This window comes from Myotis lucifugus, unplaced genomic scaffold (genome assembly GCF_000147115.1).
Source record: "Myotis lucifugus unplaced genomic scaffold, Myoluc2.0 scaffold_698, whole genome shotgun sequence".
Classification (NCBI taxonomy): domain Eukaryota; kingdom Metazoa; phylum Chordata; class Mammalia; order Chiroptera; family Vespertilionidae; genus Myotis; species Myotis lucifugus.
Window position 1 is genome coordinate 64,689 of NW_005871746.1, and position 20,328 is coordinate 85,016.

The window sequence follows — 20,328 nt, forward strand, 5'->3', positions numbered from 1 at the left end:
GGGGACAGAGGTAAATTCCACTTGGTGCCCCTGTCAACCCAGGAGGATGTGACTGTCATGCAATTGGATGTAGAAGCTCAGTGGGAAGGCCAGCCTAGAGACAGGGGATTTGGCAGCTGCCAGATCAGCATTCCCATAATGAGCATTGGTTGCACTACGCGGTGTGACCCAGTGGCACGGAGAATTGCTGGTAACCATGCAAAGGAAGGGGCGTCATCAGCTAACTCCATCTGAAAGTATGAAGCAAGGTTGCCAGGGAGGAAATGCCATTTGTGTTGAGTCCTAAGGGATAGTTACACTTTCCAGTAAGGACCAAAGCAGGAAGACGCCTGAGTCTGGGAAGGAGACTCCGTCTTCAGGACAGGGTGTCTTCTCTCCACTGCCTTCTGATCCTGGGTTCTGTTCCCCTCAGCACTGCCTTGTTTTCAAAAACTCTGGGTTTGGATTCTTTTCTGTCTGTGCCAGCAGCACCGTGCTAGCTCATAAAAGGTACTGGCTGAACATGCTCGCGTTTCTAGGATCTAACCCTAGGAGACGTGCAAATAGTTTGCATTCCATGACCTTGCAGATTACTACTTTCTCCAGACTGCTCACCAGTCACGACTGTGAGATGTTGGAATCAGAAGTGAACGACAGGGCTCTGAAACCCATGATCCTGTCACTGCAGCAGTTTGACACCGAGCACTCATTCCTCAAAGAAGTTCGGTGAGGTCCCCTGCCTGCCCTCCCTCTGGGCTCCGTCCTCAGCTCTGGCCACATCGTATGTCGTTTGTGTGGCTGGAGTGACCACGGTGCTGTCAGCAGTGCTGGGTAATGAACGTGAGGACCCGGGACTCAGAAAATGACACTTGTTAAATCCTCCAGAGTCCCTGTCACCACTGTTGTCTTCTGGGTGGGCATCCTTCTCTGAAACCTGGTCCTCGGGTCTCATTAGGCAGTGTTTATTGGGGTTTATTTTTTCCCCTCTGGGTTGCCCACTCACTTTGTAGAAGAGAATCCCGCCTGAATAGTTGAATAGTAGCCCTTATAGTTCCCATAGTTCTGGGGTGGGGGGAGGAAAGGAAGGGCTTTATCATCCCTTTTTAGGATAGAGAAATAACTTGTGTAATTCCTCTTTTTTTCAGAAACTGTTTGACAAGCACAGCCACACGTAAGATCCTCATCATCCAGACAGATTTTGAGGACGGTGTTCACAGTGCTCAGCTCATCGCCTCGGCTAAGTACGTTTTGTTCTTTTGGAAAGCACCTAAAGGATTTCTTCCCTGAAGACAGTACAGGATCATAATACACATAGAAATAAAAATAAAACCGGCTCTTCCTTTTCATTTTTCCAATCATGGACTAAAGAAACTGAAAAAAGAGAAGCAAAAAGGAGGAAAGGCTAAGAACAATACCAAAATGGAGAAACGCAAGAAGTGTAAATAGAACATTAATAGGATAAAAATGAATATCCTAGAAACATGGGTTTGCAGACATGTTTTGGTCATGATTAGCTTTAAATGATACAATTTGAATTTATTGCAAGGTGAAGGGCAGGAACAGGATGGAAATGATTTCATTTGTATTTCTTGGATTTTTAAATAGTGTTTGTCAGGTAAATATGATGCCTTCAGAATTGTGTTCCTGTTACTTTGTGTCATGGCTCTTTGGCCACTGGTTTTCTGTCCATGGAAACTTGCTTCTTGAAATGCAAAGTCCCGCTAGACTTGCCTTCGGTGGGATGAGGGAAGCCATCGTGGATCCCAGAGTAGAGTTTATGATCCATAAGAAATGCCCCTCCAAAGCTGAGGGACACAGGGATGGGGGAGAAAATTCGCCTTCTTAGAGAACGTGCCCTCATTCTCTCGGAAGAGAGTTAATCACAAGGGCGACGTTTATTTAAAACTGAAAGAAGGGAGACCCTGAGCTTCAACCTGCCAGCTCCTAGGACACCCTCCAGCTACTTCGCAACTTCGGTTTTGTGTATTGGCTTTGTTTTTGCTGCTTCAATTTGTTTTGGTTTTGCTTGTTTGTTTTAAAAAATAGGTATTCTGCTATCAATGAAATCAACAAGATACAAGGAAATAAGGCCTGCATCTTCGTCTATTTCATCACAAAACTGTCCCGGATGGAAAGTGGAACGTCCTATGTGGGATTCCACGGAGGTAGGACAAACAAATTAGTAAATGTGGTTACGTAAGTCCCGTTTGAGTTATTTCTAGCTCGGTCCTAGGGTATACAAGTCTGAAATTGGAATATTAGTGTTACTACCACAATATTCATTTCATATGAGATTAAACTTGTTGCTGTTGATTCCTACTAAAAACACCCATCTTTGGACTTGCTGCTCAGCACATAGAATTTTCTGTATTAACTTGTAAACTCTCCATGAGTGTCTTAGGTTCCTCAGCATCTACTTTTTTGTTGCTGTTATTTGTTTTTGTGATTTTCTTTTTGTTTAATCCTGATCCACGGATGTTTTTTCCAAATTAATTTCTAGAGAGAGTGGAAGGGAGTGAGGGAGGGAGAGAGAGAAACATCAACATGAGAGAGACACATTGATTGGTTGCCTCCACACCGACCCAGACCCTGGGGCTGGGAGTCAAGCCAGCAACCCTTTGGTCCTTGGGCTGATGCTCTAACCACTGAGCGACTGGCAAACAAATGGGAAATGCAGAGAAGGTATTTCCAACGCACCTGTGATGAACACACTGATACTTTATGCCTGTTTTGGGGTGAGGAGGAATGCTATCTTAAATCAACCTTCCTCTCTCCCTCTCTCCATCCTTCCTGCCTCTCCTGACAAATGGCTCACCAAGTATTTATGATGTGAGAAAGTTGGTCTTCTAGAACCAGCAAATGTGATTTACTTTAATAATTCCATAGACAATGGGAGGCCTCCCTGCCAGTGCCCCCGGCCGGCCCTGTACTGACCGCGGCTCCACAGGTAGAACACCAAACATATAAAAGGTCCACCAGCTCGGGCCGCCTTTCCACATCAGGTATTTCCGTCTGGCATGGATTTCTGGTTGAGAAGCTGAGATGCAGGCTGGGCCAGGGGTTTAGGCTCCAGGACACAAGTCTCACTCGGCAGCTGTGTGTCGCTGCCGGCACCAGCAGCATGTCCCTGCTTCTGGATGAAGGACACGCGGAGACTCGGGTGGCTTTGCCTCTGCAGGGCTGTGGCGGTCCGTGCACATCGATGACCTCCGGAGATCCACGACCATGATCTCAGACGTGATGCAGCTGCAGGATGTGACCATCAGCCAGCTATTTGACCCTGAGTGTATGCCCCGGGAATGCCCTGGGGGCGTGGGAGGGCAGGTGTGGCCAACGGTGTCAGGAGTACCTCTGCCTGTGAGCTTTGGGAACAGGGCCCCTGTGTGTCCTGCCCCGAGTCCTCACCCCCACCCCTCAGCAGGCAGTATTTCACCAGAAACAGTGGGTCTGGTGGAGCGGACGGAGCAGCGGTGAGTGCCTGTGGCCTGTGCCACTTTCTGTTCCTACATCGGCCTCAGAGCATGGGACCCAAGCAGAGGACCCCTGAGGGGTGGACCTGAGGCTGAGCTGCGTGCCTGGGCCTCTCCCTGGGAGCCACTGCAGTCAGGAGGCAGGAAACAGCTCACGGGCATAGCGCCAGCATCCAGCAGTCAGTGGCTGGACGGTGTTGCTTCTGTTGCAGCCGAGGTGGGATGCGAGGCCAGACATGGCCAAGAGGAGGCGATGGGAGTGGAGACCAATGAACCCAGGCCCACGGCTGCTGTGGACATGGAGACAGTGGACATGGAGATGGACAGTCCAAAGGCCCGGAGAGGCCACGTGAGTGCAGCTGTCTCGTATCCTGGGCCTCCGGGAGCTGTGGGCACCCTGGGAATCTGAGGAGTACAGGGTGGCGGGCAGATCAGCCCAGCACTTCTTTCCTCCACGCTGTGCATGCAGATGAAATACAGGACAGGGTCCAACGTGGGCTCTTCCTGCGTCTCCCGGATGAGTCCTGAGCACACGTGATCCCCTCGCAGGAGTTCTGAGAGGAGCCGGGCAGGGGAACAGGGGGGACTGTGGCCAGGATGCATCCCCTGCCCGCCCCCTCGCCACCCCCGTGGGCCCTGGGGACCTATTTCCAGCTGGGCCTGCCTGTACGCAATGACTAATGGAAGCTCAGTTGTGTCGCCACAGACACGGGCCCTGGACTGTGACAGCCTTCTGCGCAGCTGCATCCAGAGCGCGGTGGGCCTCCTGCGGGACCCAAGCGAGCACAGCCAGCGCAACGTGAGGCGCGTGGAGATCCTGCTCGGCCTCCTCAGTGAGGACGCAGACAACGCGTGCAAAGGTGAGTCCCTGGGACCCCCGCTTGGCTTGTCCACAAGCAGGCCCTCCCGCTGGGCCCTCCCAAGTTGCTCCAGTCCTGGCCTGGCTGCAGGGAGTCCGCTCCACTACAGGGGGCTGGGTGGCACTGCGGGCCCAGCACAGGTCCTGGCGTGAGGCCAATGGCGTCCCCTCTGCCGCGTTACAGCTTCCTTCTCACGGGTGGCCAAGGTGCGCATCCATGACCTGCTGCGGCAGCAGGAGGAGAGCTGTGTGTTCAGCAGGAAGGAGTGGGTTGTACAGGAGGCCTCCAACCCTGACGCCCTGCAGGAGGCAGGCACCTTCAGGTACCTGATCAAAGACACAAGGAATGCAAGTGGCGGTGGCAGGCAGATGGGTGACACAGGCAGGCAGGTGACAGGAAGCAAGCAGGTGACAAGCAGATGGGTGACAGGCAGCTGGCGGGTGACAGGAAGGTGTGCTCACATCCTATCTCCTCCCTTGCCCCCTGCCCCCAATGTCAGGGTGCCCTACATTTCTTTCTCTGAGCAATTCAAAGTGGTCTTTTTTTGAAATATATTTTTATTGATTTTAGAGAGAAAAGGAGAGGGAAAGAGAGATAGAAACATCAATGATGAGAGAGAATCATTGATGGGCTGCCTCCTGCATGCCCCACACTGGGGATTGGGCCTGCAACCTGAGCATATGCCTTGATGGGAAATTGAACTGTGACGTCCTGGTTCATAGGTCGATGCTCAGCCACTGAGCCACACTGGCCAGGCTCAGATTGCTCTCTTTTCTTTTTCCAAAAATATATGATATGGTCTGGGTGGCTGTTATGTGGGGGTTTGCCGACTCATCTCTCTACGTTTGTGTGTTTATGCCTGTTCTTACACTGTTGCCAGCAAGTCAGGAGGCCTGGAGGCGGACGCTGTTTCAGGTTATTGAATGAAGGTGATGTGTGCAGGGAGGGGACAGAAACTACTTTCTCAGACCTGAGCTTGAGGTTATTTGATAACAACAAAAGCAAGATGTTCCTCAGCTTCCCTATTGCCAGGCACTCAGTGGGGTCGGCAGCCCACCTCCCGCAGCTCTGCTGTTCGCTGCAGTGTTGGAACTGGCCCATCTCAGCCTGTGGTCAGGGCAGGTCAAAGCCTCATGCATTTGACTCGCCTCTGTCAGATGTCAGGTGTCAGACAGAACTCTGGAGCCAGCTGGTCCCTGACCTCAGCCTTGGGGGCGAGCTGCTCACCATCCATGTGTTTGAGACCAAAGTCCTTCCTTTGTCCCCTCGGGATTAAAGTCCAAATCCTGGTGACCCTGCTTGGGTTTTCCTGACCGCAGAGCCCACAGCCAGCCTGCCCATCCAGGTGCCTTCCCCGCAGCAGCCAGGGTTTACCTTTTAATGAATTATAGTCTATTGTATAGAAACATATTTATAACAAGGTAATGTAGTTCATACACACAAACAATCAAAGGTATATGGCAATACTCACATCTAATGGACAAATCCACCAGGGACAAATGCTAACTCGAGGGTAGCCGTGTGCTTTTCCACTATGGTCCCTCTCACCCAGACTGGGATCCCCCCTCGCCCCCCTGCTGCAGGCACGCCCTCTGGAAGCGGATCCAGGGAGTGGTGACCCCTCTCCTGGCCAGCATGGTGTCCGTCATCGACAGAGACAGCAACCTGGAGCTGCTGGCCAAGCCTGACGCTCCAGCCTGGACACAAGAGCTTTGGATGTTTATTTTCAGTGATGTTAAGCTGCTGAACATCCCTCTCGTCACGAAGGATGCCAGGTGAACGCAGGCTTGCTTTCCGTGGTGGGGGAGCTCCAGCGTGGTGGCAGCCTGACTTCAGAGTCTCACTGGAGTCAGCACCCCTCACAGCCCGAAGGGCTCAGAGAGCCGTGACTTTCTGAGATGCCTGTGCCTCCTTCACCAGCAGGTCACAGCTGGTGTCGTCAGCACCAGCATACGCATAAAGAAGCTGCCAGGCACTGCAGCTCGGCCGGTGCGCTTCTGGGCCCCCCGCTGCTCCGTGGGGCCTGCTCCTGTGCGACTCGGGCTCAGCTGGTTTCCCAGAAGCTTCTCGCTTGCATCTTAGGGGCTTCGATCCTGGGGCGTACTGTTAATAAAGTAGAGTACATGGGATTCGGAATCCGGTGCAGACACTGTTGGTCCTGAGACGGACCCTCTCCCAGTCATAGTCCATCTGCAGTGGGCACGGCAAGGTCCTAGCTCCCCAAGACTTCGGCCAGCCTGCGTGCGTGACCCCTCCCTGTCCTGGTCTGTGTTTGGGGGTGTCCATAGCCTCCAGAGACCAGTCTCCAGGAAAGAGGAGCACCGTGGCTCCTGCCTGCATCTCAGTGACATCTCACCACCCATGCTTTCGGCCCTCACTTGAAGGTCCAAGAGCGACATGGCCCACATCCTGGTGCAGAGCCACACACACGGCCTGGAGGAGGCCTGCGGCGCCGTCCCTTTCAGCTGGCGCATCCGGGACTATGTGGAGGAGCTGTGGGTGCAGGCACAGTACATCTCCAAGGCCACAGGTGCGCGGGACTGGTGGGGACAGGAAGCGAGCTCGCTCCATCCTGAACAGTGAGCGCCTGGGTCTTGGGAGGTGTCGCCGGCAAAGAGAGCACAGGGCCTGCATCTGGGCAGCTGTCCGGGCCTCTCCTGAGCCCCCAGCACCGGGATATGCTCTCAGCGTTCCAGGAAATCCAATAGTCACCTTCATAATGAACTAAACTCAAAGTGGACGCACAAGTACTCCTTTAAGAAATACAGGTCGAGCCCTGGCCAGTGCTCAGTGGTTAGAGCTCAGCCCACTGACCAAAGGGTCTCGGGTTCAATTTCCGGTCAAGGGCACATACCTTGGTAGGCTTGATTCCTGGCCCTGGTCAGGCATCTAGAAGGCAACCAATGAATGTGTCTCTCTCACATCAATGTTTCTCTTTCTCTCCCCCCTCTTCCTCCATCCCTTCTACTCTCTCTAAAAATCAATGGAAAAAAATACCCTCAGGTGAGGATTAACAAAAAAACAAAAAATACAAGCCGAGACACTTGAAGATGAGGTTACTTTTCTAAGTAAGCACCCTGCCACTCTTTCTGAGCAAACTGGAAACAGGAAAGAGTATTTCTCTCTTCTGGGGCCACACCCCCACCCACCCTGCTAGACAGTGGATCTTTGTGGTTTGAGCAGCAGGTGAGCCCCACCCCTGGGTTCCTGCACTTGTCCCGACTTCGCAGGCATGTGCTTGGTCTGCCTCAGGTTGTCTAATCCCTTCAGGGTTTGTGAGGCGGTTTGTAACTGAAATTATTTTTTAATATATTTTTATTGATTTCAGAAGGAAGGGAGAGGGAGAGAGAGGTAGAAACATCCATGATGAGAGGAGTCACTGATTGGCTGCCTTCCGCCTGCCCCACACTGGGGACTGAGCCCGCAACCTGGGCAAGTGCCCTGACCGGGAATCGAACCCTGACCTGGTTCATAGGTTGATACTCAACCCGCCAGGCTGTGACTGAAATTTAACATTGATTCCTCCTTTGTGTCTGTCGTTGCCCTAAAAATATCTAAAGCATCTAGAAATGACCTCAGAGTAGATCGCCCAGTGTCCTTCAAGGTCCTGTGTGGAGTAGACCCTTCCCTGCTGTATCAGTCAGCAGAGCGGCGGGCCCACCCATAGAGGCCGTGCCCCGGGGGAGGGAGGGAGAACGTGGCCTGGCCCTCACCCCCCAAGCTGTGGGTCCCTCCGCAGGACCGGAACCGGTAGGGAAGCTGGTGGAGATCTTCCCACAGACCCCGCTGGGCCGCTTCCTCGCCCGGCTGCGTGGAGAGGAGCGGCAGGAGCTGCTGCGGTCCTACCTGAGGGACTTCCTGCTCCTGACCATGCAGGTGTCCACGTGGCCAGAACTGGAGGTGAGTGCGGGCGCTGGGCCACGGCCCGGCTGCAGACACGGAGCTGCGGGCAGAGCGTGGTCTTGGCACACCGTGGGTGCCACCTAGCCACTCCCTCAGCCCCTGGAACTGCTGCTTTTCAATGCTTGGTTTCTCTTGAAGAAAATTAAGTAAACGTTTAACTGACCATTACAATGGAAAGATGAACATCTTTTAAACTTTTGTACATATAAAAGGAAAGGGACATATTTGAGGAGCCCATATAACCAATATGATTAATTAATAAACTATTCTTAGGAATCAATAAGGAAATCCCCCAACTTTTAAAAATGAAAATTATGCCTGGCCAATGTGTTCAGTGGTTGAGTGTCGACCTATGAACCAGGAGGTCACGGTTCGATTCCTTGTCAGGGCACAGGCCCGGGTTGCGGGCTCGATCCCCAGTCGGGGCGTGCAGGAGACAGCCGATCCATGATTCTCTCTCATCATGGATGTTTCTGTCTCCCTCTCTCCCTTCCTCTCTGACATCAATAAAAATATAAATAAATAAAATAAAGTGCATTTGTGTGTGTCTGTGTGTAACTGTGTGTGTCTCTGTGTGTGTAACTGTGTGTGTCTGGGTGTGATTTACAAACACACCCTGAAAGCCTGTCCCCCCTCCCTCCCCCCCCCAGTTCCTGCAGATGGCTCTGTGGTCCTGCGTCCAACAGCTGAGGGTGGGGAGCCCTGAGCAGGAGCTCTCCCTCCCGTGGGTGCACTGGGCCTACCAACATTTCAGGGTCCGGCTCCAGAACTTCTCCAGAATCTTGACTATCCACCCCCCAGTTCTAGACAGCCTGGCAGCAGCTGCCCAGAGCCAGGATTTGGCTGGACCTGAGATGGTAGGCGCCTTCTGGGGACAGTTAGTGCTTGGCCAGGGCTGGGCCTTCCTGAAGGGAGGGCGGGGAGGCTGGCAGTCAAGCTCCAAATGCAAGGCTCCTGCATGAGGCACATGCATCGCGAGATTCAGACGTGAGACACATCCAGTAAGTGCCCTCTGCATCCAGGACAGTGAAGATGGGGCTGGGAGCCGGGCCTCCGGGCCTCTGGCATGAGACCTAGCGCCACCACAGGGGCTGGGCAGCAGCTGAGTCCCCGCTCACCCTCCACAGACCCTGGACGCCTGGGCAGCCATGGCCTGCACAGAGCTGCTGACCAGGGACCTCCTGAAGCCCAGCCCCCAGGCGTGGCTGCGGGCGGTGAAGAGCCTGGCAGTGCCCCTGCAGCTGCTCTGCTCTGAGGGCTACGTGCAGGGCCCGGGGAGCAGGGCCAGCGGCCTCATCGGAGAAGTCAGGTGAGCTTCCCACCTTCCACTCCTGTCCACAGTAACCCGCTGAGTCCGGGAGAAGGACACAGGTGCAGGCATGGAGGAGCCCCTTCCTCCTTCCCTCCTTACATCTGTGGAGCCCTCCCCACACCAGGCTGCATGCTGGTGCTGGAGACCCGGGGAAGAGGAGAAAACCGTATTCCGGGTGTGCAGGGATGAAGGGGGACAGAAAGGCAAGCAGGAATACTGTGGCCACAGGGCACCCGGAAAGGACCCCAAGCAAGATAGGGAGAGCAGGACGACAGGGTGGGCGGCACAGCCAGGGCAGTCGCCCAGCGGGTACATGTTCTGTGCTGGTCTCAGGGGCACAGAGGGACTCACCAGGCACAGGCTGAGCCCAGCATGGAGTTACATTCCCACGAGGTCCAGGGGAGACGAAGTGGTACAGGTCGGGCTCACAGCACAGGGTGCACCAGGGCCCCCTCCACCTGCACCCCAGCCCCCCTTCGCCTGCACCCAGGCCCCCTCCCTCTGCACCCGTATCCGTGGCCTGTCCCCCAGTCCAGTGCCCCTCGTGGTGTCTCAGGCTCCTTTGTCAGAGCTGAGCAGGCCACACTCCTCACAGAGGCCAGTGGACTCGCATCTTCTCTGTTGCGCTCTTCGTGGAGCACGTGCTCCTGGGGACCGAGGGCCACTCTCCCGAGCTGCACACACTGCTGACCGATTATGTCTTCTCTCTGGACAAGGTGAGGCGATGGTCTGCGTGTCTGAGAGGGAGAGGGACCCAGGTATGACTTCAGCGCCACAAGGTTGTCTAAAGTACAAAGGGTAGAGACCTCCCCACACAGGCCATGCGGAGAATGAGGGGAAGGCAGAGCTCCGCCCAGGCCGCCAGGGGACCCCAGACCAACCCCCTGATCACTTGCCAAAAAATGGGAACATTCTAAAAGCCCAAGAGCAGAAAACAGGGAATTGGTAAGCCCATCAGATGGTGCCAGTTACCGGGAGTGAGCGGGACCTGCGCAGGTTGCAGAAGCTGGGGACAGAGTGATAGAATGTTTCAGCCACGTCTTAAGGGATCACAGGATCTTCTGTTCTCCCTGGGGAGGGGAGGCAACTGATCAGTGTTCTCTCTCATCATGGATGTTTCTCTTTCTTTCCCTTTTCCTTCTCTCGGAAATTATCCTATCTAGTAAAAGAGAAACATGGTAATTAGCCATACGGCCCCTACCCTTCCCATTGGCTAATCAGTGAGACATGCAAATTAACTCCCAACAAAGATGGCGGCCGGCAGCCAGGCAGCTGACATGAACAGGGAGGCTTGCTTGCTTCAGTGACGGAGGAAGCCAAGCTTCCCGGCCTGCCTTGCCGGCCTCTCAGCTGCACTCTAAGCAACATTGTAACAAATATAGAAGCTAAACAAAACCCCGGGCTTCAGCCAGCAGGACCGCAACATTGTTTCAAATACAGAAGGTAAACAAAGGCCAGAAACCTGCTTTCAGCAGCGGAGGTCTCATAGCTGGAGCCGAGCCTCAGAGCTAAAGCTGGCCCAGAATTTTTTAAAAAAAAGGAAAAAAGGACAGGTTGGGAGCTTCAGTCACCTGCCAGCCTGAAAACAGCCCTCAGCCCCTCACCTAGACTGGCCAGGCACCCCAGTGGGGACCCCCACCCTGAAGGGGGTGTGACCAGATGCAAACAGCCATCATCCCCTCACCCAGGCACCCAAGCGGGACCCCCACCCTGATCCAGGACACCCTTCAGGGCAAACCAGCCGGCCCCCACCCGTGCACCAGGCTTCTATCCTATATAGTAAAAGGGTAATATGCCTCCCAGCACCGGGATCAGCAGAGCAGCGAGGCCTCCCGGCACCGGGATCAGCGTGACAGGGGGCAGCGACCAAGCCCCCTGATCGCCCTGCGGCTCTGTGTGTGACAGGAGACGGGGCCACAACCTCCCTATCCGCCCTGCTCTGTTTGTGACAGGGGGGAGCTCCTCAACCCCCTGATCGGCCCTGCTCTGTGCATGACAGGGGGTGGCGCCGCAACCTCCCCATCGACCCTGCCTCGAGTGTGATGGGGGAGGGGGGGTGCCCCAACCCCCCAATTGGCCCTACCCTGAGCGTGACTAGGGGCGGCATTGCAACCTCCCGATCCGCCCTGCTCTGCGCATGACAGGGGGCGGCGCCCCAACTTCCCAATCGGCCCTGCTCTGAGCCCGACCAGGGGCTGCACCTAGGGATTGGGCCTGCCCTCTGCCACCCGGGAGCAGGCCTAAGCCAGCAGGTCATTATCTCCCGAGGGGTCCCAGACTGCGAGAGGGCACAGGCTGGGCTGAGGGACCCCCTCTCCCCCCCGAGTGCACAAATTTTTGTGCACCGGGCCTCTAGTATATATATAAAGATGCCCTGGCCGGTTTGCTCAGTGGTTAGAGTGTGGCCCCACAGACTGAAGGGTCTCAGGTTTTATTCTGGTCAAGGGCACGTACTTCGGTTTTGGGTTCGATCCCCAGCCCTGCTTGGGGCATGTATGGGAGGCAACCAATGGATGTGTATCTCTCACATCAATGTTTTTCTTTCTCTCCCTCCCTCTTTCTCCTTCCCTTCCACTCTGTCTGCAAATCAATGAAAAAATATCCTCAGGTGAAGGTTAAAAAGAATGTCGTCTCTCTCCCAAAAGCAACAGTGTCACGAAGAGCATTCAGAGATAGTGACACACACCAGACCTCACCCAGCAGACGGACAGGACGGTGCTGACCACACATGCCCGCCGGCTGGCAGGGGGGGTGTCAGCACCTGGACTGGCTGACCCGCCCTCCTCACTGCTGACCCTCTTCCTGATCCCTGCTTTCCCCACCAGTGTCTGCAGGAGAACTCAGACATCAAGACCCTCCGCCCGTTCTCGGCGGTGATGGCCACTCTCCGTGAGTGTAAGGACCGGGCCAGCAAGACCTTCACCCGGTGAGCTCCCCGGCGGCCCCGAGGGAGGGAAGTCGGACCTTCTGGGTTCCTAGCATCTCCCTGCTGGCACCTCCAAGCCAGCGCTGACCACCACCCTGGGTCCTAGGTTCGGGGTCCAGTCATGCCCCGTCTGCCTGGGTGACCCACACAGCCCGGTCTGCCTGCCCTGCGACCACGTGTTCTGCCTGGACTGCATCAGGCAGAGTCTCACCCCTGGGCAGATGACCTGCCCCCTGTGCCGGACGGAGCTGCCCGACAGCTTCTCCCCCAAGGTTTCCAAGGAGACAAGGTAAAACAGTATTTATTTTCTCTCAAGAAAGCTTTTTTCTACCATCTTAGAAATATAAGTCCATTAACCTTAGAGATCCTGAGGGGGGGGGACTGTCCCAGGAGAGACAGTGGACCTTCATAAACACCTGGTGTCTCAGAATCACTGTCTCCCCAAGGCACATGTGTGTAGATGTGGGGGCAGCGACGTTAGAGGAGATAAACCAGGAAGTCAGGTCATAGGCAGCTGCACAAGAGGCCCACCCACAATGTGGGTGGTTTACCCTCACACTGTGTCCCTGCCACCCTGCACTGGGACCTGAGGGGGAGCAAGCTCCGATGGCCATGTGCCTGCAGGCAGGTCGCTGAAGTCAGCAGGAGCCCAGGGGCTTTGCCTGCTCTACCCAAGGAAAGGCTTGGCTTCCTTCCCCCTGGGGCCTCTCGGACACACCCACAGGACATTGGAGTGTGGCCGGCTGGTCCGGACGCTTCAAAGTGTTCCTGGGGAGAGAGGAGCGCACACTTTTCCAGACCGGCTCTAATCGATGGGAGAACTTACGTCTCTGTATTTAAAAAATCAAAATGCCGGCCACATCCCAGGCTCTGTGCGTGGAGGGAAATCCAGCCCCCCTACAGCCTTTGACTGTGGTTTCCCGTCCCCAAGGGTTGCCATCGAGCAGCACGCCCGCTTCCGCCACTTATGCACCAGCTTCTTCGTGGACCTGGTATCCACCCTGTGCTTCAAAGACAACTGCCCCCCAAGCAGGGACGTGGTCCAGGAACTGCTGTCCCTGCTCTTCGTGGAGAAGGCACTGCTCAGAGATGCACCCCAGAGTATGTGGCTTCCTGCCCGCAGACCAGGGGTGGGAACCGCTTTTCTGCCGAGGCCATGTGGGTGGTTATAACATCATTCGTGGGCCATACAACATTATCCACTCAGCCCGGCCAGCGCCGCTCAGGGGTTGAGCGTCAGCCTATGAACCAGGAGGTTATGGTTCAATTCTGACTCAGGGCACAAGCCTGGGTTGCAGGCTCTGTCCCCAGTGTGGGGCGTGCAAGAGGCAGCCAATGAATGATTCTCTCTCATTATTGATGTTTCTATCTCTCTCTCCCTCTCCCTTCCTCTCTGAAATCAACCAAAAAATATTTTTAAAGAATTATCTGTTTAAAAATTAGCCTGCCTTATTTAGTCAAACATTTAATTAACTCACCCCTAATGCCTTGGCAGGCCCAGACCAAATGCTTTCCAGGGCCTTATACGGCCCGAGGCCGGACGTCCCCACCCCTGATATAGACCTCCCAGCCCTGTCCTCATCCCACACACCTGTCTGAGGTGCAGGTGGCTCACTGTCTCTCTCTGGTTTCAGGGCACTGTGAACACACCAAGTCCCTGTCCCCGTTTGACGACATCGTGGACAAGACGCCCGTCATCCGCTCGGTGGTCCTGAAACTGCTCCTGAAGTACAGGTCAGCAAGGCAGCCAGAAAGCCCAACTGCTTCTCTTCGTCGCTGGTGCTTCCTTCAGGAGGAGTCCCCATGCAGAGGAGGCTCCTGCAGTGACAGAGCCTGCCTTATTTGTCTGTGTCAGATGCGTGTTGGAGGTTCTCAGGTTTTCAGCCATGGCAGAAGGCAAATGGCGGTCAGCACAGCCACAAGGCCTTGCTGGGGGCAAGAAAGCAGGGGCGGGGGGCGGCGGCAGGGGGGGTGTAAGGGCTCAGAGAGGGACTCGGCGGGGACTCCTGAGTCAGGGGCCTGCGGGCTGATCCTGGGCCACAGGTGTATGATGTTTAGGAAGGTAACCGGACTCTCCCCCACCCTCTCTGTCCCTCTAAGTTATGTTTTGGCTCCTAAACGCCTATGATTCTATCTATGGATAGAGAGGCCACAGTTTTAGAAAATTCTCCAGGAGCGCTCTGTGCTGAGGCTGCGGTCGGGCCCTGGGTGCACAGCCCGACTTCTGATTGACACAGTGAGGAAGGTTCTGACAGAAACAACCATTTCTGAGTTCAGTGTCCAAAAGCAGACTCAGAGCGGAGATGTGGTTTGCATGCACACAGGCCTGCTGGGTCCTCGTCCATGGACCCAGTGTTTTCCTTGTCTTTAGTCCTCATTTCTGTGAAACGGGATTCCTACAGGATTTTCAAATAAAATGCCCTTAAGAGGCATTTTATTACAGAGCCAGCGTCTTGCTATGCTTTTATGATATATAAGCAAGGAGATGAGGAGATCCTCTTTGGATGTTCTGTGATTTCACTAACTTTGATAAACGTGTGAAATCCGCATTCCCCGAACCCTTTGCTTAGAGAAGTGTGAATGCAGGCACTGATGTACATGCGTCTTGATGCGGTGTGGACATATTCACGGGGGTAGAAATCGACCCCGACAGGGCATACGCTCTGTCCTGAGACAGGTAGACACTGACCATTACAGAACTGGTTTTAAGATAAAAATCTAGAGACATAAGACAAACTTAAATCTGCATTGTCTGCAGGACGTACCGGCTGCTGTCACTGGTTCTCTTTCGCAGTCAAGTATTTCTGTGTGTGGACAGGCCTGGGGTTACTGGTGGACATGTAGACATCAGCTCTCTGGCTGATGGGTGTGACACAGTCGCCAAGCCCTGCTGAGTCCCACCCCACCCCTGGCTGTGCCACTGGGTGCTTGTGCTGATCTGCTATAGTGGTTCTCAAAGTGCGGGGGCTCAGAATTATTTCTTAAACAATACAAAGATATTTTGCCTTTTTCAATACGTTGGATATGCAACGATGTTACTGCAGCAATGATGGTGTTTTATATTCTTCCAATATTGTACCAAAATATTTTCAATAAAATCATGTTACATACTATATGTATGTATGTATATACTATGTTAAAAATATTTTTTATTGATTCCAGAGAGGAAGGGAGAGGGAGAGAGAGAATAACATCAATGATGAGAGAGAATCATTGATCGGCTGCCCCTGCACATCCCCTACTGGGTATCGAGCCCACAACCCGGGCATGTGTCCTGACCGGGAATCGAACTGTGACCTCCTGGTTCATAAGTCAACACTCAACCACTGAGCCACACCAGCTGGGCTGTATATACTATCTATATGGGCAGATTGAGAGATAAGTAGGTAGCTACTTTTTTTCTTTTTGGCACAATGAATTTTCGGACCTGAGATGAGCAGGTCTCTCCACAGCTTCCCTGAGGTGAAGGACTGCATTCAGGACCACCTATCCCAGCTGGAGCAGAAGCCGTTCCTGGCTGAGGATAAGACGGAGCTCTACGTGCTCTTCAGCAGCTGCCTGGAGGTGAGCTCACGCCCCCGCTGCATTTCCTTCCGACCCTGTGAACCACGTGGCTTATGCGATGGAAAAGTGCTTCTGAAAATCCTCAGAACATGATTGTAGTCGGTGAGATTGTGTTCCGTGCAGAAACAGAAGCTCTCAGAAACGTCGCTTTGCCCTCAGTAATCGTCCAGCGGAACTGTGGACTTAGCTCAGGGACTATGAATAGCTTTCAGTTTCATTCCCTTTGTATTTTTGTTACTTTCTAAAATTTTATAGTGCATATGAAAAATTTAGGTCATACACCATTTTTCCTCATAGGTTTTCTTTGTCCCCTCTTTCTTGCCTCTAAAGTAAAAAGGAATAATAGTTTTCCATGATCCAACAATTTTCACTCAAACCTACAACATTCTTTATCCTTCCTTTATCTCCAAGGTGCACTGGAAATTTTGGAGGGTTGGGGTTTGCATTTTTTAAAAATATTTTTTTATTGATTTCAGAGAGGAAAGGAGAGATGAGAGAGATAGAAACATCAATGATAACAGAGAATCATTGATCGGCTGCCTCTTGCACGTGCCCAACTGGGGATCGAGCCCACAACCCGGGCATGTGCCCTTGACCGGAATCAAACCTGGGATCCTTCAGGCCACAGTTCAATGCTCTATCCACTGAGCCAAACCAGCTAAGGCGAGGGTTTGCATTTTTAAAAGAACACTACTTGCCTTGACCTGGTGGCTCAGTTAGTGGAGCATCATCCCATACACCAGAAGGTTGTGAATTCAACTGTGATCAATGTTTCTCTCTCTCTCTCTCTCTCTCTCTCTCTCTCTCTGCCTTCCTCTCTCTAGGATCAATCATATGATAAACTTTAAAATACTCTGGTGAAGATTTAAAAAATTTTTTTAAAGAACACTATTCATGCCCGGCCGGCCTGCCTCTGTGATTGAGCATCGACCTATGAACCAGGAGGTCAAGGTTTGATTCCCGGTCAGGACACATGCCTGGGTTGCCCAGTAGGGGACATGCAGGAGGCAGCCAATCAATAATTCTCTCTCTCTCTCTCTCTCTCTCTCTCTCTCTCTCTCTTAATATATTTTTATTGATTTCAGAAAGGAAGGGAGAGGGAGAGAGAGGTAGAAACATCAATGATGAGAGTGCTGGGGTTCTTGTTCCAGCATCTAGAAGGGTTCAGCAATCTGGAGAAGCGGCTGTGTGTAACTTAATAAAGAGTCCAGAGACGAAGCATAATTTTGAAAGGCATTTGGGGGTCAGATCCCCTCGTCTCATGACCCCATGCATTTTAGTAACACAAATTGTCCTCAGGCGAGGCAGAGATATACACTTCAAAGGGTCAGGGTTTGATACAGAGTCCATTGTCAGATTTGGGAAAACACCTATGGCTGTTCAGGTGTTTGGCCAGTAGCAGGCAATAGCATGTAGATTAAGATGCCCTGAGCTGTCTGGCAGCAAACAATCAATTTAATGCATCCTTTTCAGGTTTGGGTAAATGCCCTTCAGCCACTCCAGATTCAGCCCTGCTGAACATGCTGGAATTGGCTTCCAGCATGAGAGAAATCATTGATGGACTGCCTCCTGCATGCCCCACGCTGGGGATGGAGCCTGCAATCTGGGCATGTGCCCTTGGCTGGAATTGAACCGGGGACCCTACATTCCACAGACCGACACTCTACCCACTAAGAAAAACCAGTTAGGGCAATGATTCTCTCTCTTCATTGATGTTTCTATCTCTCACTCCCTCTCCCTTTCTCTCTGAAATCAATAAAAATATTTTTTTTAAAAAAAGAAAGAACACTATTCACCCTGGCTGGTTGCTCAGTGGTTAGATTTTCAGGCCATTGACCGAAGGTTCTCGAGTTCAATTCTGGTCAAGGGTACATGCATGGGTTGCAGACTTGATCCCCAGCCCCGGTCAGGTTGTGTGTGGAAAGCAATCAATCAATGTCTCTCTCACATTGATGTTTCTCTCCCCCCGCCTCTTTCTCTCTCGCTCCCTTTTCCCTCTCCCCCATCCCTTCCACTCTCTCTGAAAATCGATGGAAAAAATTCCCTCAAGTGAGGATTAAAATAAAGGAAACAAAAAAGAACACTATCCTTTCATTCTGGTCCCCTAGGATTCGATCCATGAGAAGAACAGCGCGCTCCCTGCCCAGGGTGACTCCACTTACCTCCAGGAGGACAGCCAGTTCCTTGGGGCGTGTCTGCCCAGGTGCAGTAGGGACCCTGGCCTGGAGGCCTCTATTGAGTACCTCCAGGAGACAGCCCGGATCCGCCTCTGCCTAGACCGGGCCTGCGAGGTCCTCTCCAAGCTGCAGGAAGGCTCAGGCAAGTCTCCACTGTCCTTCCTCCCCTTGGCTCAGAAACCCCAGGATGTGTGTGTGTGTCGGGGGTGTGTGTGTGTGTCAGGGGTGGGGGGTGGGGGGATGACTCGGCCCTTCTTCCTGCTCGGTGGTCTGCTGGGGCCCTGTTTCACATGCTCCGCATTAGGACAGGGATGTGATGCTGTCAGCCCTGCACTGACCACACTCTCCGTGGCCCACAGAGCTGGCGGAGGAGCAGCGGCAGTTCCTGCGGCAGGTGGAGCGCTTCTGCACGCAGAGCGGGAATGACTGGTACCGCGTGTACCTGGTGCGCAGGCTTGTGAGCCGCCAGGGCATGGAGTTTGTGCAGAGCTTCCTGCAGCCCGGCCACCCCGCCCAGTGGGTGTTCCCCCAGGAAGTCCAGGCGCAGCAGGTGAGGAGCCCCGTGGCAGCCACGCCTCTAGGCACCCTGCCCCCCCCTTACCCCCAGGGAATGGACTGCATCTGTCTCCAGGGATCCCCTCGCTGGCCATGACCTTCAGCAGCCAGCGAGAAGGGAAGGGACGTGCTTACGAGGGCTGCTCGCCACCTGCCTGCAAAGCTGGTTTAGGCGTCATGACGCGAGGAGCCAGACAGGGAAAGTGGGAGGAGGCTCCATGGAGTTGCCTCTGAGCAGTGAAGTCCCTGGGCTCATGGGACTGTCCCATGCTTAGAAAGGAACACGTTCTTACTGTTGCTGGGTATGAAATGGCACTAGAAACCCTGGGTGTTTTACTGTCACCTGGAGCTCAGGGCCCCTGGCCTCTGGTGCTGCTGTGAGTGGAGCAGGCAGCACCGCGGGTGGGCATCACCTCCTCACCCCCCTGACACCACCCTCCGTGCACCCAGCCCTGCACTGCCTTGCCTGGGGCCAACCTGGAACCCCAGGTTCATGCCCCTGAACCTCCAATGATACCTCGCTCACAGTTCTCTGCTAAACCTCCCCCCTATGCCCCCACCTTGGAGAACCCTGTGCTCCCGGGATTGCAGGAGGACCTTCTGGGCCAGATGGACCGCTATCTGGTGCATGGGCAGGAGTACAAGGCTGTCCGTGATGCAGTGGGCAAGGCCGTCCTGGAGTGCAAGCCCCAGGCCATCGCGGCTGCCCTGGAGGTAGGATAATTCTGCTGGGGCCCCTGGGAACACTCTCATTCCTGGGTTAGGGGAGACCATACAGGGAGGGTGTCCGGAGGGCTGCGCCGGCAGTCACAGGTCCTGGCCTCCCCGCACGTCGGTCCAGCCAGGACAGCAGCCACAGTCAAGCTGAGTGCGCAGATCTGCTCTCCTGGAGGGCAGCTGGGGCTGTCGGTGCCCGCAGGTCCCTGGCGCTGCGTCTGTGTTGTCACTTCCACCGAGATAGCTCCTCTGGACACAGCCAGCAGCGCTCGCCTCCGCATGGAGTCAGTCCTGCGGATGCTGATTATGTGCGCACGTGGCCCTCGGCACTTATTTTAAGAACGATGCAGGGTTTTTGGAATCTTGTCTTTAAAGTGTCCTGGGCTTCCTTTGTGAGCCACACGTACCCCGGCATCGTGCCAGGAAAAGAAAAGGCCTTTCCTGGGCTCAGGGAGAGATTTGGGGACGATGATGTCATCAGAAAGGGGACAGATGGTGATGGGCTCCCGTCAGGAGGCCTCTGGCCCATGCGCAGGGAGTTTGGTGACTGTTTGATGGAGCTCGTGGACTGGGAGGCGTTGCCCTGAGGGGGGCCCTCAGCTGCAGGCTGCAGGGTCTTGGGAAGGTCTCTTCCCCTCGCATGGGTGGGGGCCCATGGGTGGCGTGGACCTCGCTGCCCAGCCTCCCATGCTATCCTTGCCCCCCAGGCCTGCAGGGGCTCCCAGACTCACCAGGCCACATACCTGCTGCTGGCGCTCTTCCGTGAGGTGACCACGCTGTACAGGTTCCAAAACACCCACCTGCATCCCAAGCCGGAGGTGAGTGCCAGCCTCGGAGCTGGGGTGGCGGTCCTAGCGTTTGCAGA

At 54.2% G+C, this 20,328-nt stretch overlaps 1 protein-coding gene across 1 annotated transcript in view; it reads left to right on the forward strand.

Annotated features, from left to right (window-relative positions):
* The window catches only part of RNF213 (ring finger protein 213), a 74,140-nt gene that overhangs the window by 34,676 nt on the left and 19,136 nt on the right, over nucleotides 1-20,328 (forward strand). Inside the window, exons 25-46 of the mRNA XM_006105582.3 lie at nucleotides 569-705; nucleotides 1,125-1,220; nucleotides 2,026-2,144; nucleotides 3,158-3,265; nucleotides 3,662-3,798; nucleotides 4,156-4,309; nucleotides 4,493-4,631; nucleotides 5,893-6,084; nucleotides 6,694-6,839; nucleotides 8,064-8,209; nucleotides 8,863-9,069; nucleotides 9,340-9,521; nucleotides 10,120-10,240; nucleotides 12,350-12,450; nucleotides 12,557-12,739; nucleotides 13,382-13,551; nucleotides 14,085-14,184; nucleotides 15,903-16,014; nucleotides 18,123-18,333; nucleotides 18,551-18,741; nucleotides 19,314-19,460; nucleotides 20,171-20,281. Of these exons, the coding sequence (XP_006105644.1) occupies nucleotides 569-705; nucleotides 1,125-1,220; nucleotides 2,026-2,144; nucleotides 3,158-3,265; nucleotides 3,662-3,798; nucleotides 4,156-4,309; nucleotides 4,493-4,631; nucleotides 5,893-6,084; nucleotides 6,694-6,839; nucleotides 8,064-8,209; nucleotides 8,863-9,069; nucleotides 9,340-9,521; nucleotides 10,120-10,240; nucleotides 12,350-12,450; nucleotides 12,557-12,739; nucleotides 13,382-13,551; nucleotides 14,085-14,184; nucleotides 15,903-16,014; nucleotides 18,123-18,333; nucleotides 18,551-18,741; nucleotides 19,314-19,460; nucleotides 20,171-20,281 (3,210 nt within the window). The remainder of the gene's footprint in view (nucleotides 1-568; nucleotides 706-1,124; nucleotides 1,221-2,025; nucleotides 2,145-3,157; nucleotides 3,266-3,661; nucleotides 3,799-4,155; nucleotides 4,310-4,492; nucleotides 4,632-5,892; nucleotides 6,085-6,693; nucleotides 6,840-8,063; nucleotides 8,210-8,862; nucleotides 9,070-9,339; nucleotides 9,522-10,119; nucleotides 10,241-12,349; nucleotides 12,451-12,556; nucleotides 12,740-13,381; nucleotides 13,552-14,084; nucleotides 14,185-15,902; nucleotides 16,015-18,122; nucleotides 18,334-18,550; nucleotides 18,742-19,313; nucleotides 19,461-20,170; nucleotides 20,282-20,328) is intronic.